At 36.4% G+C, this 27,691-nt stretch overlaps 1 protein-coding gene across 10 annotated transcripts in view; it reads left to right on the forward strand.

The window, feature by feature from the left end:
- Positions 1-27,691, forward strand: part of DLGAP1 (DLG associated protein 1) — a 368,200-nt gene that overhangs the window by 222,523 nt on the left and 117,986 nt on the right. For 7 of the 10 annotated variants that reach the window (XM_032442677.1, XM_015855350.2, XM_015855349.2 and 4 more), the window contains 2 exons: positions 11,712-12,737; positions 26,000-26,214. In XM_032442677.1, coding sequence (XP_032298568.1) covers positions 11,784-12,737; positions 26,000-26,214 — 1,169 coding nt within the window. In that variant the 5' untranslated portion in view covers positions 11,712-11,783. Of the gene's footprint in view, positions 1-2,177; positions 2,197-11,711; positions 12,738-13,461; positions 13,686-21,283; positions 21,393-25,999; positions 26,215-27,691 lie in introns of those variants that run through there. The other 3 variants (XM_032442678.1, XM_015855356.2, XM_032442679.1) reach the window with 3 other exon arrangements.

A 27,691-nucleotide genomic window follows, 5' to 3' on the forward strand; every position in this document is an offset into this window, starting at 1 on the left:
AGTGTTCAGTTTTCATAGAATCTTATAATGGTTTGGGCTGGAAGGGACCTCAAAGCCCATCCAGTTCCACAGGCAGGGCTGACCCCAGCATCTCAGCTGCCCAGGGCCCCATCCATCCTGGCCTTGAGCGTCTCCAGGGATGGGGCACCACAGCTTCTCTGGGCAATTATCCAGTGTCTGGATGGAAGGCAAGTTCAGAAGTTACAAAAAGCCTGAAAACTTGCCTTCTGCTGTTACTTAAGAAATGGAATTCAGTTTATGAAACAGTTCTGCATGATACCATGATGGGGGAAAATGTCTCACAGTAAGGTCTATCTGAAAAAGTTGTTTCAAAAATCCCATACCAGGAAACCAGACACATTTACATGTAGCTATGGCTGGTTAAATACCAGAACAATTTGCTTGGAGATGTGGAGGATTCTGTTACTTCATACCTTTAAAACCTCAATGTCTGCCTGTTGTGCTGTGTCAGAGACAAATTGTGGTTCCATTGTATCCATCGTTATGGGCAGTTTTTATAGCCCTTGTATCCTTGTTTATGTATAGGGACAAACTCTGTAGTGACCAGGCTTGTTCCACTTTTGAGCAATAATGCTGCCATTTAACACAATGAACCTCATGTTTTGAAAGTAAAGAGATTTTTGTTGAATAGCTAAAATGTAGTAAAGTGAAAATGCTGTGTATTTCTATTGAGGTTTAAGGGATCACAGCTCTTCAGTATGTAATTAGAAGTAGACTACCTGAATCCACCCTGCTTTTACTTTTACCAAAATCATGGAAAAAAAATAATAATAATGAAATTAGGTGGTGGAATTAACAAAGAATTACTATGATCTTCTCCATATTTACCAACAGCTTGATATCTATAGTGGTCTGCTTATGAGGCATATCTTTTAAAGAACTACTTTCCTGATCTATTTTCAATATTACGGAAATGTTTAACACACACTTACCTATTACTCTGCAGGCAGTTCTTCAGAATTTAAAGCTTAATTTAGTTAAAAATAGTTTTAAATCTCTTACTTATCTCATTTTTTAAAATATTTATGACATGATTCTTTACAGTAGAACTCAGGAAAAAAAAAAGCTTTTCAACTTAAAGACTATATTATTCCAGTGTGTAAATACTTTATTACTTGGCATTAGTTACAAACTAAATTTCACTAGCTATTTATTGTGCATTGCATTTATGGTAGCTCCATATGATAAGGCAATAACTTGCCAATGACATTATCTTTTAATATATATTATCAATAGTTTTTAAACTGTCCACACTAAATATCACAGAAAACATTTGCTCCTTATTACTGCTTTAAATTAGCATGTATTAAAAGTGGAGGTTAAGTTCCATTCACTTTCAAGCTCACAATGCACATGAAATTATCAGAAGTAATTGTTTATTTATCCCACTGAGATCTATAAAGTTCTATCAATTGGGGCACTGCTAAAAATAGTATTAAAAAAATAATAATAAAAAAATTTTTTAAAAAAGCAATTAAACTCTCACTTCTTTAATTTCTTTTAATTTTCTCTACTCCTTTCTACTCTCTCAATCCTTAACTTTGATTCCACGCTTTCAGGAACACTTAGTATGAATAAAAAATAAAAAGTTCAAGTGAGGCAGAAATATTCTTGACCGTATTTTAACTGATTTAGACTTACTAACAAAGTGCATATACATAAAGTTTTTATTGAAGTTATTTTTATTTTATGTAATATTAACAGTGTTTTTATTGAAGTTATTTTTATTTTATGTAATATTAAGTGTCTCAGGTTCTTCAAAGACGAAACAGCACAATCTGGTGCTTTGGTATTTGAACCCCTATGTGAAACATTAGGTGTCTCTCTGAAAGTAATGCCTCCTATTTATTTCCACGGAAAATACAACAGATATGAAGAGCACAATAACTCTGTTTGATAGAGCAAATTCTCAGCTGCTGTAAGGGAAACTGTTGATCACAGCCTGAACCTCTGATTAACTATTTGAGGCAAGTGATGAGTCAGCTGTGGGAGCACAGGTGAAAGTAATTCAGCTGTGCACCCAGAAAGGGTGGAGCTTAAATCCACCTCTCCCAGACCCCATTTAAGGGCTGACCACCACTAAAGTAGTATTTCTTTCTGGAGATTATTCCTTTATGGAGTTCTTGTGGTGAGCCTTGATGTCAGTGAGCATGTATCTTGAAGGCCTCAGAGTTGGTGAGTGCCTTTTCTTATTTATCCTCTAGCTATTCTTTTCCATCTATTTCTCACTGTATTGATCTGTTGAATTGCAATAGATGTTCTATTTTCCATGTCTTGGCTTAGTGATTTGTGATGATCTTATGGACAGTGTGCATACAGTTATTATAAACTCACTATAGAACTGGTTTCCCTATAAATGTGTCCATGAAGTACCTGGAAGTATCTGTGCAACCAGGATAGATAGCATCTATCTTCAGGGTATCACCATATTTCTCCCAGTGTGAAAGCTTCAGAGCGAATCTTGTATGACTCCACCAATTTGGTAAAAGATTATTCACAAATCAAGTAAAGAACATTTGGTCAGTCAGGTACAAAGGACAGTTTAATTCCATGACGTTAGGAAGCTGAACTGTGTAATTCAAGCTATAGTATGTATATTCATCTTTCTTACCTAGCTGTCTAGTATCAGACAGGTATTTGTAATGGGTAATTTCATCAGGTAACTTGTTCAATGATTTTTCTGCTTCTTTCTGATTTAAAAGTTATTCTTAATGCAATTTCTGAAATGTTTAAGGTATGTTCATTGTTCTGAAAAAGTTATTTCTATGAATCATTTTCAGGATGTTTACAGGGCTTCATTACAAGTATTCTGTGTTCAGAAATTAAGCTTCATTTTGATTTTACCTGCATATTAATGGAATTATTTTCTGATTCTTAATTGAATAACCCCTACCATAATTCTTCTCAGGTGGAATTTGTCTATACACCTCAATATACCGGTTCAGAAGAAATTTTGCAGAAATGTTGTTTGATCTTTATTTTTTTTTCTGCTAGATACATTCAAATTATTGAATCTATTTCCCCCAAAAAATCGCTTTTAAAAATCTGCTTAGTAGGCATGAGCACAGTGGAAACAAATTACACATGTAAAATCATGACAGGAAAAAAAGATGTAGTAGCTCTATTGATTTATTTTTTTATTATTTTTATGTTTTTAATCAGAACTATGTGCATGGAAAAACAAATCAGATGTTCCAAGACTGTTGTAAAATCTTTTATGTTGTTGCTGTTGTTGGCTTATTAATTAGATGTAGCTAGTGATTCTGTAGATTCAGCTGAATTGAATTAAGATGTTGAGATGTCTTGCCCTCTGCTAGAGGACAGAAATTCTATAGGAGCAAGTCAAGTGATCAGTGCCACACTTAAGAAAGAGTACTATCCCCACAGACTTTCTCTTCTGCACTTAATTTTTGTGTGACATGATGCTCTGTGAATTCTTAATCGGTAATCTTCAGTAGTTTTTTAGAATTAGTGGTTGTTTGTTTTTTTTTCAGAGATTTTTTTTTTAATAAGGGTAAATTTCTTTCACAGTTCGCTGCAGCTCACAAACATTTCTCACCAAATTCTGTTGTAATTAAGTTTACGTGGAAAATATCTCTGACAAATATCTCCCTCTGAAAAGAAGTTTTTCTATTTCTTATTACTTTAGATTTCCATAGAGGTGAATGGAGACAAGTTGATTTGACAGAGTGGCATAAGAAGCCTTGCAAATCTAACTCAACTTTGTAGCTTTACTATGAAAACAAATAATGTGCATTCCATCTAATATATAGCAACAAACACAGACTACTTGCTACTTACTACAGACATCAAAGATAGTTAAATGTAGTTATAGATCTTCTCTAGTATTTATATGCTAATGAATATATGAGGTAGTTGGGTTAGTTTTACCTGTGTTTTGTTTTTTTTTTTTAAACTCTAGACTCAGGATGTTCTTGTTATGGTCCTGTTATACTCTGCCTTTAAGTCAGAGGTTTCATATTCCATACCAAACTGCATCAATGTTTCTTTTTTTTCTTCTAAACTGAGTTGGAAGTAACAAGTTAAATAAGAAAGACTGGGTTTTAATATAAGCATGAATGTTTTCTTCCAACCCAATGAGCTTTCTGCCTCACTTTCTGAGCTGATATATCTCATACCTTCAGAGAGGTCTCCTGTTTATTCCATATGTTTTCTACCACATAGGAGTTCATTCACCTTGGGTGTGAGCAGGATGTTCTTAGTGATAATTCATCTCTCTTCCTACTCCATCATTACAGAAACCTGAGTAGAGAATGCAGCTGGCAAGAATCAAAATGTGATGGTGAGAATTCTTGATCTGGGAAGACCTGGAAGGTGCCTACAATATGTAATCATACTAGTGATGTTTCTTGATACTGTCAAGTTCCATAATAACAATATGGCTATGAAGTAGCTTTTACAGAAAGTTCTTACTGATCATTCTTACTGGTAGTCACAACAGCAGTTATTTTTACTGAGGCTTTACTTTTTTTTTTCTTTCTGGTTGGCTAGTGGGGGTAACATTGACTGTCCAGCCGTGAAACTCAATATGCTCTATAGTGTAATTATGTTGCAAATCTTACCATCAGTCTTTTTCTGTAAAGCTTCCATGAAGTTTCTCCGTGATGACACTTGGAAATTTATTACACTGTGTTTATTATTTCTGGAACTGGCAACAATTTTTCAGGGGTGACGCAATTCAAACTGAGCTACGAATTGAAAACCAAGATGGGAGGCCATCTACAAGCATAGAGACTAATGCTTCTATGGTTTTGTGGAATTCGCTTTTTCTTGCTCTTACAAGAGCACAACATACTTGGAAAAGTATTTTTGAAGGAAATCAATTTTTATTTCTATTAAATGAGATCAAGTTATATGAGTAAGTCTGGAGCTGTAGAATGTGTCTTATAAAATGTTTCATTAAATTAAAATGAGTTGGGTACTTTTCTGAGGGGAAATAAATATTTTAGCATACTATTTAGCTTGGTTTCTAAATAGTAAGAAATAAAAAGTTTAGAAACATTGAGTCATGTGCCTTGCTACTCAAGACAAGCAAAGCCAGACAACCATAGTATCCCTGCTGCCATAGATGTGGGTCTTCTGGTTGGGTGTATGTGGACTGGACTGTAGTGCATAGGACTAAAAAAAAGTGTTCTGTCTGGCTTGTCAGTGAATATTCTCTTTTCAATATATAAGCAAAAAAGCTCTAAGATCATGAAAACCACCAACACAGAAAGCTCTGGCAATAATTTAGCTGTGATTTCTATTGCAAATGTGCCATGCTACTGGCTTGCACACCAGTTAATTATGTTGTGGAAAATGTGTTAGTGAGCTGTGCTGTTGAATACTGTGTATTGCTGCAAGACTGGCAGCTTCCATTAGATCTCTGGTAAATAGACACTAGATTCTATAGTAGTTCCTTAACTTGGTTACCTTACCATCCTTGCCATGAGGATCAGATGCTTTTTTTAGAGCAAGGTGGCCAAATTGCAGAGTATGACATTTCTTGATCTTCACAAGAAAATACTAGAGATTGCATGCACTGAATATAGGTTTCATCTGCTGAGTATTCCATTCTAACCAGTAAAACTGAGCCTTTAGCATTCATAAGTGACAGTCTTACAGAGATCTAATGCACCTGAAATCTCCATAGAGGTTAAGGTCATACATTTTATCATCCTACAGAATAAGAAAGTTAAAATGTAACATCTAAATGTATTTGAGGTATACTCTTCAATGCTGCCTGTATACCACTTACTGAATGATTTGGTTTAATATATTCTCTTATGTGCATGTCATACAGTCAACCTTCTGATTATTTTCTTTCTGAGAGAAGAAAAATATCGATTGTTTTGAATTTACAGTGGAACTCTCCACAAGTTCTCCAACTGATGTGCTGTACCTTTCTGTGTCAAATTGACTCTGTGTCCTGTAATGCAGAAAATGCATGAGCAGTCTAATTATACACTATATCAGTACGCACTGGAGCATAACAGAATTTCTAAGAAGCAAACTAATAATTGTGTGCACGAATGAAGAGAGTGAAAGTGCAGATGATCATAGTTAAGTATTTCTATCTGTAGAGTCAAGATTTGCATATGCAGTCCTGTCTATTGCTGGTCATAATTCTTAGAGAACTAAAAAGAGAAAAAAAAAAAAAAAAATTAAAAGAGGAAAAAAAAAAAGCAAAACAAACAAACAAAAACGGTGTGCCAAAATGATACTGACATAAGGTCTGCAAGAATTTCAGCAATGTGATGTATTTAGACTTGACTCAGAGATTAATTACATGCTAGGTTCCTTTGGTGACTACAGCTCTTGTGACACTCCTAATGAATAATCAACTTGCTATTAGCCACAGAGATGCAGAAAAGAAACCCAAGCCCAGACCTTCAAGGCAAGTAAAACCCTGTTATTGACCACCACCACTGTTCACCGAAAGCACATGGATAACAAGAATAATGAAACGTAACTGTGAATCTTTTCACCACAAGTATATGCAAGCAAAAGGGTGTTTGGATACAGACAGGAAAATAAAATAGAATAATATGTTTTCATTAAATCAAGCTTGGGGGAAAGAGGATATTTCTTGTGTGTGCATGCCTTTCTAATGGAACTTCTCAGAGCTTAGCTAGAATTTAGTTACCTTTTTACTCCCACTTCCTGATGTGCCCATAAAGTCAGAATATTTATATTTCTGCTCAAAACATTTCTCTCAATGATTGCCCTTCTCCTGTTCAAAATTAAATTATATTAAGTACTGGTTGCCTGGTATGACTGTTGACATGGAAGCAAAATGCAGACATTCTCTTGAGAGTTTTACCCAAGGCACAGTATCTTTCATATTACTTGCCAAAGTGGATTAGGAAAATAATGGGAGATCTCATTTTCTTCTGAACACCTTTAATAAAATGTGTGTGGATGCATTTTAGAAGATGTTTCCTTTTTATTGGTATCTAGATTTTCATTATTGTGATGCAATATAACAGAAAAGTCACACAGAATGGCTGCAAAATATTGAGACCTTTGGAATAAAGTGATTTGCTGCAAAGTGAGGAGCATGTGGAAGACTGCTGCTCAGCATAAGCATATGTTCCTGGTGTTTGTGGCACTCTGAGAAGGCAGGAAAGGAATTTCCCTCAAACGTCCCATAGCATGCAAGAAAATAAGTAACCAACTGCTGAGAAACTTTGCTGTTCAATACGGAAATGAGAATCTCTCTTTGTTTGCTGTAACACATGAAATGGGAGCATTACAACAAATAGTATTACTAAAAAGGGTATTTTACATCCTCCTACTTCAAACAGTAACCCAGCATTTTTATTTTTTTTTTTTGGAGAGTCTGCTGTGATCTGAGTCAAAGGTCTAAATGTGTATTTCAATTTATATGTGTGATTCAATGCATTCCTCAACTCAGAGCTGTACATGCAGGACATTGTATGCTGAGTGCCTTTCTACTGTGTATCAGCCCTTCACTTTCTGGACCTGGTACAAAGATGAGGATTCAGAACCTCCATCTAACTCACTGAATAGTATCTCAAAAGAAATGAGTTCACTGAATAAAAATCTCCTTAGTTTCTGAACAGGCAGAGGTTAAGGTGCTGTTATCCTAATGACATTAGGGCATTTCTATCAGCATGTTGCACGTAAAGTAATTGCTCACTTTCCAGATATTACTATATGTAATGTGCAAGTTTTCTAATTAAGCTACAAAGCTACGTACGCTGACTTATGTATCACTGCAATTCACAGAATCATAGAATGGCCTGGGTTGAAAAGAACCACAGTGATCATCTGGTTTCACCCCCCCTCCTATGTACAGGGTCTCCAACCACCAGACCAGGCTGCCCAGAGCCACATCCAGCCTGGCCTTGAATGCCTCCAGGGATGGGGCATCCACAACCTGCTTTGGCAACCTGTTCCAGTGTGTCACCACCTTCTGTGTGAAAAACTTCCTCCTAATCTCTAACCTAAACCTCCCCATCTCAGTTTAAAACCATTCCCCTTTTTCACATATTTCCAAAAGAGAGTACATATATCTCCAAGAAGACATGTTTTCTGAATAAATTTGGAATACCGTGTAGTTAATTAAATAAAATTTGTTGAAGTTTGTGTAATTTGTGCATTCAGCTTTTGTTATTTTGCATGCATTTTCCTTTTAATTACATTGGAGTCTAGCCACTAAGTTATTCCAATTAATTATTCTTCATTAGGGACGCTGTATTAGCAGCAAGGATGAATATATTTGTGTACTTCTTACCTGAGGCATCCTCAAGCAAACAGAAGCAAATGTAATATGATTGCTGAAAATAATAAGCATTCTTCAACCTTACAGTTCTGCATAAATTTTTGTCCCTTATTCTGCACCATCAGGTGTTTCTGGTTTGCTGTCTTAAAATTGCTATTTCATTGTTTATTAATATGCAATATGTTCATCAGTTATCCTGTCTTGGTTCATGAGTAACTTGATGTTCCTAGTTTGGACAAGAAATAGCTAGTTCTCACGGTCTTTAATCACAATTGCACATGATAAAAAAATTCATAGTCTGTCCCTCAGTAAATGTTTTCACTGCAATTACAGCAGAAAAGCTCTTATAATGCACACTGTCTATCTCTAAGAGTTGGGAATAAATAGTTTTTACTCTGAATTGCAATTTCTCCCACTTTTTAGAAACTGTACCATCACCCCTTCTTACACAGGTTGTTGGCTCCCATTTCTTTTTTGATTAGGTTTGTCCATTACTCTGTGGCTCAGGTAACTTCCCTTTTATTCCTTCATTTTTCAATCTGCTATTCCTGAAAAGCTTTGTCGCCCTTTTTGTTGTAACTTTGTGATCTTTTGCTTTCTAAGCATACCTTCTCTGTTTTTCCCTATCTGTTCCTCAGATTCCTTTTGGGCAGACCATATCATCTTTTTTTTTTTTTTTTTTTTTTTTTTGCATATTTCTCTAGCACTTCATTGACAGCTGAGACTCAAAATGAGTGCATAACTGAATTTTATCTTTCCTCTTAAACTTTTCCACCATCCTACATGCCATCCAAGCTCATACAGCACTTCTTAGCCAAGCTCATACAGCACTTCTTAGCCAAGCTTGTTATATCTTCCTCCACAATTTATGGAAAGCCCATCTCTTTCTGTAACAGACAAATGCCATTTTTCATAAGTATTTTCAGTTTTTCAGAATTCTTGCCCAATACATATTGCCAGTCCATCCAAAATGCAGCTGGTGACATTGCTACTCTCATCAGTCAAACCATACTCATACTTTTAAAACTCATCTTTACCTTCTGGATGTGCCAAATTATTCTGCCCCTGCCCATAAATCAGATTGCCCTTTGTGTTTCCTCAACCCAACCATTCTGCTTCAATAATGTATTAGGATTACATATTCTTAGTTATTCTATTACATCCCCTGTAGCTGTCATGACTTCAATATTCTGTAAATTATTGATCCTTTCAGTTCCTTGTCTACATACACTCGTTTTCCACAGTACAAAATATATATATATATATATGTATGTATGTATCAGTAGTTCTGGGGATGTTTCACTTTACTGCACTTCTTGTATGGCACACTTTTCTATTGTCAACCATATGATAATCAGGATTAATCATCTTGATGACCAATGCATGATTGTTAATGGATTAAAATAAAAATTAACTGACTAATGCTTTATTTTCATAATCTTCCAAGTATGAAATATAGATATCTATTCATAGAGACCTAAAACTGGTGGATTTCTATTTGGTCTTTATTTGATGTGTTTGGGGGTTTTTTGTTTTTTGGGGTTTTTTTTGTTTTGTTTTGTTTTTTGATGGGATATTCTTGGTCAATTCACATTTTTAACGGTTTAAGTATTGGATCTGCTACTACATCCCTTTGGATATTCTGCATTACACAGTCTAATAGATTACATTTTTAAGGAACTTGGTTAGGATATAAAATGTTCTTTAGAACTGACATTGTCACTACAGTCAAATTGACAAGGTCAGCTCTCTGCATAAATTATTTTTGCTCTTTTAAAAGAGCCTTAGACCACAGTGCTCTTCAAGTAAGCCAGTGAACTTATCCATTTGGAGTATTTGAAGTGCCTTTTTGTGGTACTTTAAAAGCTGGATTTGGAATTCAGGATCTCCTGAGAATGAGAATTTTCTGCATTGCAGGAATACAGTGAGGGAGAGTGAAATGAAGGGCATCCTCTCTAGCTTTGAAGAGTTGAAAAAGCTCACTACAGTTTCAGGAGAACGTTAAAAATATGTTCTGATTAAATGCAGAATATGCTTTTTCAGACTGATACCAACTTAAGCTATTTTAGAAAACTTAATAGATGGCAGTTTGCCAGTAGGTACAATGTATATAATCTGTTAAATAATGAACTTTCTCTGAAAGAACATTGGAGGGACATGGTGGAAAGGTGTTTGCTATGTTGTCTATCCATACTTAAGGAAAGATCTTAAGAGCGACATTTCTGGATGTATGACTTGATTAGCCATACTGGAAGGGAATTAAGCAGTTGAGTGACTCACATTCCAGTTGTGTGCAGTATAATAAGGCATCCTCTAAAGTCTCCCATCAGCCCTTGAGGAGCTTAGATGGCACCATGAGAATGTTTTGCCACATCTGAAACCCAGTAATTTATATATTAATATCTCAGAGATTTCAGTAGCAATGGTGTACAGACTTTTGCTAGTCTTTGAGCTGAAATGAGGCCATCTGACTTCAAACTGTGTGGTTATTATATCACTTGTGATGAAGATTTGCATTTTCACCTTGTAATCAATAGTCTGTAACACTGTGACTCACTTCAGGGACAAAGAGCTGATAGTGGATATTCAACATTGAAATCCGTTAGACTATTAAAGCAATGTACACATGTCTATACTAATTCTCCTGATGGTAGAGAGTGTAGTGGTATTTAAATACCGCTTAGTACTCCGAAAAAATTATGGAAAATACACTTCAAGCCTTGCACTGCAAGAGTAGGATTGTCTTTTTACAAATATGAGTAAGTAAATAGGAGATAAAACAAATTAACCCAAAAGTAAACAGATAGTTTGGCTTCATTTTGTTGGGTAGTGAAATGTGTAACTATTTTACAACTAATTTGAAAAGATATTGCAATGTTGGTATTGTCTGTAAATATTTACAGCACAGACAGGCAACGTGGACATAAAGTAAAACTGCTCCTAAATAGATATGCACTGGAGCCAGAAGAATATTTCCCAGCAGTTGTACCATGCTCTGTATTTAGCCCAGAGTAAACACAAAACACTCCATTAAGGAGATGATCTCTATTAATGCATTTATTTGGTCATGAAAACAATCGGATGAGCAATTAGGGCCTCCTAGGAGGTTCTTGTCCATGAATGCTTTCAGGACTGAGGTTTGAGAGTATAGACAGTGACACTTAACTTGCTGTGGATTTGTGAGCAACGGTAAGTTTCATATCAGAAAAGGTTCTCGCATCTGTTTTCTAGCTGGTGAAATAAGAACATTTTGCTTATATGTTACTTAGGTATCCCATATCACTATTGGCATGGGGAAAAAAAAATAAAGTGATAAAAAGAATCAGAGAATGTTTATTCCAATTATTTTCATAACTAAAAACAATGAAGGCTAAAAGTACATGTGCTGTTTACTCTCATAGCTTGAGTATTTCATGGCTTCTGTTGTATTTCATTCTTCTAGGCCTTTCCCTGAGGTCTGCCTGCTGCATAGCCATACATATTAGATGACTTTGGGACCTGCATTACATCAACAATGAAGGGTTTATCTAGCAGCCGTAGTCATCATCATGGGGTTACCTGTGACCCTCCGTGTGACAGCCTGCCACATCACTCAGACAGGAAGCCATATTTGTTAAACCCGGTAGACCCCCATCCTGCAGACCACCCGTATTACACTCAAAGGAACTCTTTTCAGGCAGAGTGCATGGTGCCCTACAATGATCAGATTGCCAGCAGCACGTTCCCTCGGAGACACTACAACTCCCACCATGAACTCAAGGATGAGTGTGCTCTGGTTCCCCATGGAACTGCCAACAAGACTAATCGTATTCCTGCCAATCTTTTGGACCAGTTTGAGCGGCAGCTGCCTCTGAATCGGGATGGCTACCATACTCTGCAGTACAAGAGGACTGCCTTGGAGCACCGTAGTGACAGCCCAGGGAGGATCCGGCACCTGGTTCATTCTGTCCAAAAGCTCTTTACCAAGTCACATTCACTGGAAGGACCATCCAAGGGTAGCGTCAATGGGAGTAAAGCGAGCCCAGAGGAGTCACAAACAATGAGGTATGGGAAGCGCAGCAAGAGTAAAGAAAGGCGATCAGAAGGTAAGCCAAGATCCAATGCATCAGGATGGTGGAGTTCAGATGACAACTTGGACAATGATGTTTGCATTTATCATGGTCCCAGTGGGGTAATGACCATGGGAAGATGCCCTGATCGTTCTTCTTCCCAGTATTTCATGGAAGCCTATAACACTATTAGTGAACATACTGTGAAGTCATCCAGAAGCAATAATGATGTCAAATGCTCTACCTGTGCTAACCTGCCTGTGAATTTGGACTCCCAGTTAATGAAGAAAAGCTCTTGGTCCTCTACATTAACTGTGAGCAGAGCCCGTGAAGTTTACCAGAAAGCATCAGTTAACATGGACCAGACAGTGGTGAAGGCAGAGACGTGTCAACAGGAACGGTCATGTCAGTACCTCCAGGTACAGTGTAGAGAGCTGATTACTGTTAACTGTACTCTGCCATGTCACAGGTGTTTGTGGGGGATGGATGTTAGGTCTGATATTTCATCTTTCCTTAGGGGTATCTGATCACCAAATAAGGGGTAATGCAGCTGAAAATAAATCTATTTTCTTTTTCCTTTTTATTTTATTTTATTTTTGTCAGCATTCAGTATTTCAAAAAAACAGTTTGTGTTGGTACAGGCTTAATTTTTTTCATGTGGGAAAAATAAGACCATTTTGTGTACTTTTTGCATTTATAAAGCAGTCACAGTAGGGGCATAGAGAATGTGATCTTGTAGCGCTTGTAGTTAGCATTACAGTGTCAATTAACTGAATGTTACCAGGATACAAATTCTTTGATTTCTGTAATTTCAGGATTTGTCTCCACTTACTGCTTGTTTTATTATGAAAGCTTTTGAGACCCTTTTGAGGAACTCTGAGGTACCTTAATACTTTCTGCAGCAGGAAAAAAACTGTGTTCCTTTTTGCCACTGAATATAAATTCTCATGAAATACTTATTGCAAAATGTCCAGATTTGTTTATCTGGCTCTCCCTCTTTTCCATGGCTTTGAGTCAAAAATATAAAAGCAAAAGGTTGAAATTATTGCTTGCTCTGATTATACATTTTAGGAGTACATCACCTACTCCCTCACAAGCTGTTTGCAGTTAATACAGCGTCACTATTTTTCACCAGTATTGTATCTTTAAATGTCAAGAATCAGATGTCTGCTCTTGGAGCTATCATACTGCCGGTGAATGTTTGTGGCAGGAACATGGATCAGAAAATATTAAAACAGTTTCATTCTTAGAAGAGCTGTGGATAGCTTTTATGCACTTTAAACAGAGCACTTATGGCACATCTAAGTGTGTGTGTACGATGGAGCAACGTTGCAGAGAGAAGAGAGAAGACTATGAGGAAAAAAGAGGTTTGCTAATCCAATTTGGTTTCATTTTACTGTAGTAGGACTGTTGTCTATTTGTATAGAAACTGTAACGAGTTTTCTTGTATGGGAGCTTTAATGTCAGCTTCCACATTCTGTTGTTTAAGTAAGTATGCATAGAAAGCGTAGGACTGAAGCATCCACATTTTTAAAAATTATCTTAAAAAGTATTAATGAATGGCATGCAAAATAATTCTAAATGCCAGCTTCTGGGATTCTAAGCTTTAAATGTAAAGAAGAGGATCAGTGTATTTTCTGTTAATCTCTGGGGGATCAGAGTGTGGGACAACGGGGTAATATAAGCACTCAGTTTGTTTACAGCTGTATGTATGGACTGAGGAGGGACAGAGGTTTCAGAATAGCCTAAGGCTGCAACCTTTTGAGGTTTGCTGCATTAAGTTTCTTTTGTCTGAATTCTGTAAGGAAGAAGAAATTGTTGTCTTAACACTTGATTGTTGTGATTACTTCAGACCTTGAGATTTCTTTTATTGATGTTTTTGTTTACTCCTTTGATCTTCCTCTCCGGTTTTGATAAAATAGCTGACAACTCAGTATACGACCAGATGGCAAGAAAAGAGCAAAAAACTGTGCCAGCATTGGCTTTAAACGAACACCTCCATAGGGACTTTCAGACAATGTTTAACTGATGGGAATAGACTCCTGAAGTGGAATTAGATGATATTATCTTTGTCTGAATGAAATAGATGTCCAACAGTTGTCAAGAGCAGAAATTAGAATAACTAAATTCTCACTTTGATTCTTATTCTGATTATGTTCTCACTCATACTTTTGTTCTCGTTTTCCATTTCATTTCATTTCATTTCATTTCATTTCATTTCATTTCATTTCATTTCATTTCATTTCATTTTTTCCAATTCTGTGCTTGTTTTAAAAAGGTCAGGGAAGTATAACTGAATTGAAACAGTTACAGAGAAAAAAAAAAATCTTACTCAGATTTTGATTAACATTGGAAATATTCAAACATACATGGTAGTTTTAAAGGAGTAGATTGGGATCATTCTTCTCCCTTGGCAGCTTAAACAAATAATGAATTGAAATAGACAGTAAACAGCTCGGTCTGTATTGTTGAGTTCATCCCATTGCTTTTCTCTTCACTGCATCACTCATCTTTTTTACACTGCAAGCCCTCTGGGACTCTGGATCCTTTTGTGTTTCCCCAGTGCCCATCACAATGGAGGTCAGAATAATATTACTGAGGCCTTTTGGCTGTCCTGTAATGTAAATATATATTAACAATGGTAGAGTGTCCCTCTGTCGATGGAATGTAGAAGCATTCTGAGTATCCATTATTTTCGTGATGACCTTCTAATCATCATACCAAAGGACTGACATCCTGTGTTGTTAGAACAATTAGGAATGCACTAAATGAGATAAAAGCTACTTAGCTGCAAATTCATGTTGGTACTGGACAACTCCGATAATGATTTTAATTAAACAAAGCCTCTTTGTTGCTTTATTTAACTCATTAGATGTTAAATAGATGCTCTTATCAACTCGTGTAATTTAAGCCATCGTTTATTGCCCAGGACATAATCTCTGATCCTTGAAAGAAGGCAACTATTCCGTCCATGCAAACTGTTCTTGTGACAGCATCTGGATTCACTGAAGGAATTATGCTTTCTCAAACTCATAGTAAAACAAAACAAAACAAAAAAACTTAACCCCTGTAGTTTTGACTATGTCAGAAGTCACAGATAAACTCAAGTTCATTTCTGCCTGAAACAGTTTTTAGCACAAAAGTATCTGGATGAATTCTCAGTGTAAAGACATGGAAATAACAATTATCTCACTTAGTGTGATATTTTCCACAAAGCCATTCTGTGAAAGGAGCTGGCAGTTGCTCATGTTACAGATGGGCTTATTTCTCATAACTTGGAATTTGGACCATATGCAGCGTCCTCCCGCATCGCAGCCTTCCCTTACCCCAGCAGGCTCTGCTGCAAGCTTGCTGCTGAAGTGCAGTGTCCAGCCTCTGAATTTGAGGGGGGGGGGGAGCCACCAAGGAGGCTTGGCTCCAGTCTGTGCCTGTGGGATCTCAGAAATGGTTATTGGCTCATGGGATGGTTTAAAGATGGTCACACAAACTTTTCCTTTCAGTGAAGTTTAAGTCTTGGAATACTTTTTCCCTCTTCTCTCTATTTCTCCTTTCAAGAATGAGGAGCTGTGCAATAGAAAGATGAGATCCTTTACTGAGCAGCTTTTTACTTCAGGAAAAGTGTTATTTGATACAGGTTGGATTGATTTGAAGGAAGGTGAGAAGGAACTGTTTTTCTTTTCTCTTAGTTATTATTCAAAATTGTTTCCCTGACTTGAGATAATAATATATGAAGCAGTGGACACCTTCCACTTTTCTAGTAGCTTATCATTTTTAATAATTAAGATTTAAGCAAAATATGAAATATAAGCAGTCATATTTTTCTGCAAACAATAGAGTTTAAATACACTACTAGATATTTTTGACACTTTTGTTTCACTATAAATTCATAATTATTGAAGCTAATTGAGTATCGAATACATGGCATAGTTTGTAATGATAATTTTGCTATTCAGTATGCCCTGTAATTGCCGTTCCCTCAGTCCTTGGTCCATTTGTTAAGAGATGGAGGAGAATTCAAAGGATGATATTTTTTGCATTATTCCACTTTCCCTCCAATGTGAGTCAGTCATATGTTTTCTGTTGACCCAATTTGATGAGACTGAAGTAGTTGTGTCAGATATTCAGGGCTAAGGAAGGACGGTTACTCCTGAAAGCTGAAGTGTGGTAGGTGGGGACGACTGTGCCATCATCTGAGCTCTGCATTTGCATCAAAATCCTATGGTGGGAGACTATGGGAAATACTATAAAAACTGTAAGCCAACTTTCTGGATGTGATAAGCATTTCCTGGTTTTTCAAAGACTGGATCTGGTGGCGGACGATTCCGGTTGGTACAGTGCTCAATTTCCTATGAGAAGGTTGATGATAATATGCAGGATGTCCTGTAGTGTTAAGAAACTCAAATAGTTAAAGTGACTTGCTTTCTATATAGAAAATGCACTTTCATCATTTCTTAGGAGACAGTGTTAGTACTGAGTCTCTTTCTGTGTCCATGGGTCACCAAATATGCGGTATGACCTCATCCTAAATCAGGACGCTAATAAGGATCAGGATCTGTCACAGTATTTGTTTGTGTGGCATTTTTAAATTGCAAAGTGTTCGTCCTTGAGACACAGAAGTTCATTAGATCTGTTATCTGTGAAAGTCTATCTGCATTTTCATCTGTTCTCTACTTCTGCTTCATTTATGTTGTCTGTGTTTCTGTCACCACTATCATATTCAAATTAATTTTTCAGTTTAGCCTTGCATACATATGAAAGCTTTGTTTTAATGTCCACTAATGTTGATCTTCCATTTTCCATGCATCTGAAGACCTGTGCTTTTCTCTCTTAATCTGTTATGAATTAAAAATAAATGGTCTAGGATTCCTCCTGCAATTTACCAGTTGGATTTAAAAAGTATAACAGGTGCATGTTTCAAATGATTTTATTCAACTTATATAATTTTTTTTTCCAGTAAATCTAGTGAAAGATTTTAAACGAGCGATTTTGAAATAATAAAATGCCACATGTTACAACATAGTCTATGGCACATACCAGGTTAAGGAATAATAAACATATAGAAATTGTTAAATGCCTGTGATTTTTAAACAAACTACTAAGTAGCTACATTAAAACTGAAAAAAAGAAATTTATTATTCCTACAAAGCTAATTTGTTTCCCTTTGAAAAGTGCAAAAGGGATGGTTAGTAAAAGGAATGAATAGTTATGGAATTTGGGGGCATGTGGAGGTTATAAATAAAGGGGAAAAATTTCTTATTTTTTAACAAATATATTAATAAAAAGTAATTCCAGTAAATCTACATATTGGATATTTAGCCTACCTGCAAATGTTACTAAGATACCTTTACTATACTGATAGAAAAAGTAAGGAGAATGTTTCAGTACAGCCATCCTCTTCATCCTTACAGTGCATTAATTTACCTTTCCAAAAAATTGTCAGTTGAAAGAATGGAGAGAATGATATTGCTATATATTTCACTTTAAATACTGCTGTGTTCTCATTCAGTTAATTAAAATCTAAACTGACCTTTGGCTTCTGAGTAATGCAGTAATGGAGGCCATCTAAGTAGTAAGAGAGCGCAATGTCAGTACATCACACTTAGCTGTGATTTTATCTGCCTGTGTTTCTTAGGTTGTCATTTTCTATCCCTTGGTTTTATCCTCATTCTGTAACTTCTTTATATTGAACATACTGGCACTAATGTTAATTTTTTCCAGATTAACTTGAAGAATGATTCTCAGTTCATCCTGCTAGCGTCCTTATGTTCTCATAGCTCATTCACCGAAGAAAATAATTCTGTCCCTTTTTTGTATTGCTGGCATACAGTATAGAGGATTTATCAGCATACTTGGGTGAAACTATGCTATATATACTGTTATTATAAAAAATATTTGTGAAAACTACGGATTCAGTTAAGTGAGCACTTGTTATCTATTTCAGTTCCTCATGGTATAAACATGGATAAGATTTGATTCAGTCATAGATTTGACTCCTTCCTGTAGTACAAAATATCTGGAGTGTTCTAATCTGATTGTTTTCATTAGTTTTACTTGGAGGAAAAAAAAAAAAAAAGAAAAAAAAAAAGAGATAGAAAATTAAAATGTTTACAAAAACCTTCAAGACAAATCCAGTCAATTAAACAGGATCATTTCAATCTCTGTCTAAATTCAAAATTCCTAACATTTCCTGCAGAGACTTGCAGAGTGGCTGGGAAAAAAAGCACTGAGTGGTGACATGCCTTCCTTAGTCAGTGTGAAATAATAAGGAATATTTCTTCTGCATCTAGTTGTTGATTTTGTTTGTTTCTTCCTTTCAAGAGTGAAATTTGTAGCACAGATCTTGAGTGGGGAGTGCCACTATGTCAGGAGAATGGTTTGAGGTTTGGGCAGCTGGCATTGGTTTCTCTTCTGCTCAGCAAAGACTCCTCCACTGTATCTGTTGTACAGCTAAGCTTCTATCTAGCATTGAATTAAACAACATTATCTGGAATCTCTTGTACATTGTATCTACTTTCATGCACATACCCTGGGTTTATGCAATGACTGTCTTGTTTGGGTGGAGGGCAAAGTGATTATATGACTGAAAACCATAGAATCATAGAATTGTTTGAATTGGAAGGGACCCTCAAAGGCCATCCAGTCCAGCTCCCCTACAATGAACAGGGACACCCACAGCTAGATAGCTTAATCAGAGCTCCGTCCAGCCCTACCTGGTGTGACTTCTGGGACATGGTATCCACCACCTGTCTGGGAAACCTGTTCCCGTACCTTTATTGTAAAAGACTTCTTCCATGTATCCATCTAAATCTTCCCTCTTTTAGTTGGAAGCCATTTCCCCTTGTCCTATCACAATGACTTCTGAGAGATACGCATTTGTCTTACAAAAGGCTAAGCACTATGCAGTGCATATAAGGCGGTGTAAGAGCTTTGATAGTTCAGGGCATCCAGAGATAGTCTTTAAATTGTTGCTGAGTATTTCATGCAAATAAGTTTCTCTCTAATTTTGCTTTGATGGTATAACCTCAACTTGTTGATGATTTTTTTGAGGGGAAATCTTCTAGATATCTTGGACTCTACCAACTTCCCAGCAGATGTGAGTTAAGACCATGACCTTGATTCAGTATCCACTGAGTTGGTGTTGCAGAGCAGAGGTGACAATTTGGTGTTACTGAGAAGATGTACTATTAAGACCTGAAACCAGTAAAATTTTCCTAGAACTCAACAGCTTCTTACCCTTCTTCATTCTTACCCCTACTTCATTGCAGTAATCCAAAAGAAAACACTGGAAGTTTCAGTGAAGTCTGGCCACTGTATACTAACTTGAGAGAGAAGCTAGTAGTCAGCTGGTGATGATAGGTTAACTGCATTACTTACAGTCGTTGCCTGTGAGAGCATAACATTAGCAAAGCATTGGAGATGATCCAGTTCTAGTCAAACAACAGAAACAGCAGCAGGGCTTTTTCTCTCAAAATACTCTCACTATCACATCTGTTTCTCTTCCAAGGATTCAGATTGAGCAACATGTTCTCCCATCCATGAACCAATTTCTTGCCAGGTGATAGTGGGCTTGTAATCATGTGTTGCAGAAGAAAGGTAAAATGGCATCTTATTTAACGTGATTTTTTATGCAAGCTAGTCAGTGTATGCAGGTGCTGAAGCAATTGGAAAGAGAGGTGATTCATCCCAAAGAAGGTGAAAGAACATGTCTCCATTCTAGCTGCAGAAAGTGTCCCTTGAAGGACTGGAATTAATGTTAACAGTCATTCTTCAGGTTCCTGCTGTCCTTGTGAGAGGAGCATTATCTCATTACAGCCAACTGCCCTGAAAGGGCAGCTGGAAGCTGCAATGGAAAGCTTCAGGGGTTTTGAGAAAGATGAAACACAAGTATCACTGAAGTAGCTTTAATTCAGAACCTAAACTCAAGTCTGTATGAGTTTCATTTTCCCTTAGATAATAGAGTCTATAGCTGTCGTTTGGCATTCTTTCTGCGGAATATGTTTGAGGGAGGCAAACTTGGAAAGTCCTTGTCTGTAGTCAGCATGTCCAAGTGGCTCTCTTTACTGCTGATTGGATTTTTACATGTAAAACAGGAGGAGAAAATTAATTTTGGAGTCCAGTTGTGGTTGTTTTGTGCAGGTGACACATTTCTTATCATATGACAGGCTGTGAATCAGATTACTGAGCTAGTAATAAAGAAAGCTTTTGTTGAATGAAAATTATAGACAGTAAAAACAATTGGAGAAGCTTTACTATGAGGATTCATACTGTCTTTTCAAATTAACATTAAAGGAACTGAGACTGCAGTTCTTCACAGAACTCATTCAGGTCTGATGCAAATTGTGGCACTCAAGACTGAGGAAGTAATGTTCTATTGAAGACAGACCATTAATATTCTTCATATAAAACTAAATTAAATGAATTTATAATAGAACTCTACTGCTGAAATCATACAAACTGAATCAGGAGTTGGTACAGATACTGAAAATATTAAATTTACCCTAAATGGAAGCAAGCTCACTGTCTTCCTTTTGGAAAAGTCTTGAAACTTGCTAAATACATATTGTTCTTTAAGGCTTGCAAGACTTGTTTTACATTTTGTGTACTTCAGTTATTTTTAATGCATGCACATTGATAGAGTGAAATGCTGCTTTCCTTTATTGGGCTGATTAATTCAATATTTACGAGTGCTAGGAATAGGCTTAGTAAGAGGAAGATGGCAATTGAAACTTCCATAACAAGGCACAGAAGAAGCATAATAGCATCTAAGGAAACCAAATTGCATGAGGCTGAAAATCTGCAGTGAGCAGTCATTAAGCATTGTTCTTTAGTCGTGTGATTTCATTTCATTAAGTATTTGCATACTAATAGAAAGCTAAAGTTACAAGTCTACTGCTGTGAGTGATGGTTAGCCACTCCCAGTCCTTGTGTTTACTTCTGTAGTCATCCCCATTGCTTTGGCAAAGCTCAGGGAGAAGCCTTAATGCTTTCAGCTGCAACAAACCAAATCAAACTACAAATCAATAATGAACTTAATTTGCTATAGAGACATTCTGTTTGCTACTTCATGCAATAAGGTAAGCTAATAACAATTCTGGGGAAATAAAAAAATAAAAAATAAAAATAAATAAAAAAGAAAAAAAAAAGAAAAAAAAAGAAGAAAAAAAAAAGGGGAACTAGATATTCTAATTCTTACTTTTAGAGCTTGAATATGATGTTTTCTTTATCTTTGTCCTTACATGCTAGTTTTATTTCACATACCACCAAGTCTGAGCTTCTGCAATGAATGTCTGAAAACTGTGGGACTGGTATACCTATTTGCTTAGTTTCTTTATTCAGGGACTTGGATTAGCTATTAGGGAAATTAAAATATAAAATACAAAATAAAAAGCTTAAAGGAATTGGTCAGTGATTTCAGCTGGGAAAGAGGTCCTTTTTCAGTCTAGTCTGGCTAATGATGAAGTGAGACCTGTTTCAAAGGACCATAAATTCAGTTAAACAGCAGGATAGATAACCAATACACTAAATGAGGCTAAATCCAGGTAAGATACTGGCTGGTGGCAGCATGTTATCTGCATATTCTCTTCTGTCTACAAAACTTATCTGTCACTGAATCAAAAGGGTATATAGTCAAACTCAGTTTTCTTATTTGTAACAACCAATTTATTTCTAAGTGCCTGTTGGAGAACTGAAGTCACAATTTTAAGTAGATTGCCAGGTGGCTACTGCTGTATATTTTGTGTGTATTTCAAGTAATGTTGATTTTATGTTTCACTGGACTTTTTTGTATAATTAAAGCACACTCTTGATTATTAGATTGTAAAGAAATAACTGTATATGATCTTAAAGACCAGAATGAAGCATTTCCAGGATCTTTTTTACTTCAGTAGTGTGAATGCTAATAGTTTTATTTTAATAAAAAACAATGATGTTCATTGTTAGATCTGAGTTTAGTTCTTCCCCCTTTCTCATAAGAGTAGAAACAATCATACAAGTGATGTTTCTGCTTGATATTCTGGTATTGAAAAAAATGAGATTGCCAAGGTAATTGGATAACACAATTTTCTTAAAAGCATGAAACAGCTCTATCTCAGGTGTGTCAATCTTAATGCCATTAATCCTCTGTGGAAGCTGCTGCCATGCATATGCACTTGCATGCAGCATAGTGTGTGACCTTGCAAGATATAACAGTGGCCATTCAAACAAAGTAAGAACCTGTGGGAAGATCTCTGCAGATCTCCTGAGTGAAAAAATGAAAAGGAGTTGAAGGCTGATATAGGTAATTCCCCCAGTGTTTTTCTAGCTCAGCAGAAGGAAACGGGCTACAGTATGTTTAGTACCATACATATAGAAACTGAATGCAGGAAATAATTTGATCAATTATATTTTCTTAATTAGTATTTTAAAGAGGGTTTTATGTTTTTCTTCTTTCCCACAATGCAAGTGGTTTACTGTTGACAGTAAATTGCATTGCCTACTGTAAGCTGTTACAGCCATTAATATTGCCACCAAAGAAAGCAGCTCTGAAAATCAGGTCAGTTCTTTTAGCAAGTATTGCCCAATTTGTCTGTACTGGTATTTGTAGACACAGAAATATAAAAACATTGGTATTATTTTATGTCTCTAATTTCTAAACAGAGAAAAAAAGCTATGAGAAATGCTGAGCTTTAAGGGTTGCTTGACCTGGCAAGAAATACACAGATAGCGCTTTAAGATCCTTTCATACAAAGCACTGTGACTGTTAACAGTCAAGACAAAGATCAATTACTTCTAAAACTTGCATTTCTTTTCCTTGCAAGTGCTCCCATACATTTACCCTGTGGCTTGCAGTTTCCTCCTACTCTGTCTTCTGAAATAAGGGTTTCCAACTCTCATGAAACTGAAATAAAAGGAGTTGGGTCCACATTTATTTCCCTAGTATTCCTTTAAATACTGAAACCTTATCAGTAGAAAAAGAAAACAAACAAGAAATGCCGAACCTTAAATATCCTCATATTTGCAGTAACACTGGGTGAACTGTTTAACTGACATAGCAGGCCCCTCATTCCCCCCACCTTTGGAATCAAATTTCCATTACTGTGTTTAGCTGCGCCTTTCCCTAGGCAAGTAAGGTAGTTTGTGCCAATGCTCTGACTTCCTCAATGTAAAAACTGAAATTAGAAGCATATCTGGGTTGATATTTTAGGCTGTTCTATAACTTCGGGTCCTTTTCCTAGTTATAGCCATATTTTTTCACCGATACAGGATTTACCCTTAAAACCATCAGATGGCAATGAAAGTTGGGTTGCATTTGTATAATCTTTTTCTTTTTTCTTGCACGTGCAAGTAACATTTAGTATACAAAACAGACTGTGTGTTTGTGACTCTATCTGAGACTGCTTTGCCTCTGCTCTCTCTTTAGACACACAGGCTTTTTTCTCTAGCTAGAGTGCTTAAAAGGCAGAAGAGCTACTGAAATGATACTGTGCTGTTATTTATAAGCTGCCCTACTTCCCGGAGCTAGCAGAGCTCAAACTGGAGACTTCCTCCTGATCATCTCATACAATTTGTGCTGCTAGGGGCTTTAAAGCTCATCACAGGGCACTTATATCTATCTGCAGTGTGTGCGTGTGTAAATTTTTGTGGCAAATTCATTCCAAATAGATTTCAAAACGTAGCCTGTTGTATCTAAATCCTTTTGAGAAGCTTTGGGATTAAAAGTAATGTACTTTTCTATGGGATTATTGATAACAGAACTTAGGAATTTCAGAGTTATTGTGCCCACAGAAGCTATATCTCATCAGTACTGCAGCTATAAACTACAGCACTAAATTTATTTGTCTGTCTATAATGTAATACAACTACAAGTGTTTACCTGCCTGATTTATGGGTGTGAGCACTGTAACTTTATTTCTTCTGGCTTTTGCCCAGTTAAGGATACCAACCCTAATGTCATACTAACACATTTTATTTGCTGCATTAAAGGCTGAATCATAAACTTCTTTTAATAAGAAACAGCACAATTTTTTTTACTAAAGTATAATGAATAAAACATTAAACAGATAAAAGTACATGTCCTCTGAGAAGTCATGGATTCCCTATTGTGCTCTTACTTGGCTATGAAATACCTTCCTGAAAAGCAATTGGATTTCAAGTCCTAACTGAAGGCCAATCATTTCATCAAAATGTCAGCAAAGCTTGGTTTTTCTCTGTTAACACATTAATTGTATGAGTGACTTGAAAAGCCAAGGCTGACAAGCAGGAGCCATAGGCTTCTAGGTGTATATGGGGGCTGTTCAAACGTAGTTTGAATTTCCTTTGTTTGCTGATGCTGTAGGCCTAGAACCAATGCAAGAATCAGTGCTAGAGGAGGTGTGCAAAATGTTCCACACTCTTGTATGTCAAAAATCAAACCCACTACCAAGTACTGTACATTCTTGGATGTGCACATAGAATAAGGGCACCATCAGCTTTCCAGATCTGAGGTCTAGACGTAAACTCAAAAATCATAGAAGGAAAACACTGCAAATGCCTTTTTATTGAAAAGGAAATTTATCAGGGCTGCATATTCAAACCTCCAGTGTGTTTTCAAAATACTTTGTGCTCTCAGTTTGTAGACTTTAGAGTCTTCAGAATCGTCCCATTACTAGAAGGATATTTTAAGTGCTCTTAAGTGTATTTATTCAATTGTTTCCCATGAATATAGAATTCTGTATACATTTGTTCAAGAAGAAAAATTTGACTGCTTTATGCAACATATACTCTTGAAGACCATGGAAATATGTTGAAGGGTGGAGTGGAAGGGGGAGGAGGTGAGAGAGAAGAGAGGAAAGAAATCAATAGAAGGAAGAAAAAGAAAAAAACAAGTAACAAAACTGTGCATAATACTGAAATATAAGAATGTAAATACATCATGTAAGTAGTGTTTCCAGAATATTTAACTAAATGATACTTGAGGGGGGAGGGGAAGGTCTTTTTGGTTTAAAAAAGATACAAGGAAAAAACTAGTTAAATAAAAGTAGGAGTAGTTGAGAAGTCTGAGTCCTGAAACAGAACACAGAATCATAAGTGAACATGTTGATAAAGATATAAACTAGGTTACATTTTTAGGATTAAATCTTGAGTCCTCAGAGGAAAAAGTTAGACATGCAAGTGTGTTTAGCAGGGCAAGACTTCAGATCAAGAGGAATACTGAAAATAAGAAAAATAAAATAATAGAGAGTTGTATGACTCAGATATTCAGACTAACGTAATTCAAAAAGAGGATCTGTACACACTGATGAGGGTCTGGTTAATCTAATTATGCTATAGAATTAATAGTATTATAAATTCACAGTTGCAAACCTAATTTTTTGATCCTTGAGACACAGTGACTTGAAGTATGTCTTGAACCAAAAATCAGTCTGGTGTGTTTGGATTCACGTTTGAAAAGACTGCAATTTGTATTCATATTTCATCTTTTTGTGCCTTGTCAAGAATACCCTGTTCTAGTTTGTAAATCCTTTGAATGAAAATGGTAGTTGCCAAAGAAAAGCAGGGATCCTCCACCATAAATGGCATTCCTCTGTTAAATGGGACTGAAGATGTGCCACTGCCCATGTGAATCTTCATAATGGCTCTATGGCATCTTAGCATGATTAAATCTTGCTGTGAAACTGCATCATAGAGAAGTATACTAATAAGAGTATTGGGTTTATAACTGCAGGTTCCTCAAGATGAATGGTCTGGATACACTCCACGAGGCAAAGATGATGAGATTCCCTGCCGGCGGATGCGTAGTGGCAGCTACATCAAAGCCATGGGGGATGATGATAGTGAAGACTCAGAAACCAGCCCCAAACCATCCCCAAAGATTGCTGCACGGAGAGAGAGCTATCTCAAGGCCACCCAGCCATCCCTTACAGAGCTCACCACACTCAAGTAAGTCAAACTTTTTCTACATTGTATAAAGCTCTTTATTAAGACATGTATTGTCTGTTAATCTTTGATTCTGCTATTCACTTCTGGACACCAGTTAAGGAAAAAGTGTGATTAGTAATTACCTATTTTTGAGGGCAGACTTGGCCATGTATTTCAATGTTATTTTGCAAAGGGACCCAACTGCCTGCACTTTGACTTTGCAAATTATTTCAGCCTGTTAGTGCTAATTGAAGATGCTCAAGTGAGTACAATAGGTCTGTTCTTTGAATAATTTGCTGAATTACAGCTTACACCTGCAGAAGCTTTATGTAACTGTGTGTTTATATATATTCAATATGAGTACCACATGTAAAATTAGCTCAAAGCTAGTCTTTGCAACTCATCAGAGGGTATCTGACAGTTAATTAAAGAGAACAATGGCTTTCTGAAAATTGATAAATCCATGGTTTCCACTCTTCAGTCCATTCGGAACTGCACTGTTTATTTGGTGGAAAAATACAAACAAAACTGAAATGTCTTACATTATTTATAAAAGCTTTAGTCAACATCAAAGAAGAATTTATGGGTTTTACGTCATGTACTTTATTTCATTGAATCCTTTCAAAAGAATCCAAATTCTCATGAAAATTGCATGAATTGATAGTTTTGGTATTAGTGTTTTCTTTTAAATGATTCTAAAATGGAGAGCTCCCCTAAAGCAATAAAATAAATTACATCCATTTAAAAAAAAAAAAAAAAAAGTGTGGATTTAAAGCAACAATTGTTTCTGTCTGTCATCTGCAAAAATTTGCAGTGAATCATAGTTCACCGAACCAAAAATAACCTAATTTTAGTACAACATGCCTAAGGCTGTATCTTTAAAATGGAAACAAAAAGAGCTGTATCTCTTCTAGTATCCACGATTAGAGACAAAAGACTCCTTCTGCGTTTCCCTCATTAAATTCCTCTCCTTCCTCTACCCCATGTTTTTCCCTGCAATCCTATCTGAGTAAAAGATTGTAGAGGGAGGTGTTTGATCCTTGTTATAAATGTCAGGCTTTTGACATCAGTGATGAATAGACCAGAAGACCACACAACACTTATTCCAGCTCCCTGTAGCAGCCTGCCTATCTCTGGAGGAGATGGCAATTGTGTCTGCTTTGTGTTTTTTCATTAGTCTTGAGTGGAGAAAGTAGTCTCATTTTCTGCAGGGATTTTCGTGAACTTGCCAGAGGTTGCTCAAGAGGATCCAGCAATTCCTCTCATCATCCAACAGACTTTATCTTACCATTTCCTGAGCCAAAACTGCCCCTCTGAGATTAGTTACAGCAGCCAGCACAGAGTCACCTAGAAAGGTGAACATAAACATTAGGTAGCACAAACTCCACAAAGCCTTGCTTTATACACAGACATACCATGAGGAATGGAGTTTATCCGTCCTGAGACCACAGAAAAAAGTGTTCCATAGTTCCATATTATAGTACAATCAATTACAGTG

The sequence above is a fragment of the Coturnix japonica genome, chromosome 2 (assembly GCF_001577835.2).
Source record: "Coturnix japonica isolate 7356 chromosome 2, Coturnix japonica 2.1, whole genome shotgun sequence".
Lineage (NCBI taxonomy): Eukaryota > Metazoa > Chordata > Aves > Galliformes > Phasianidae > Coturnix > Coturnix japonica.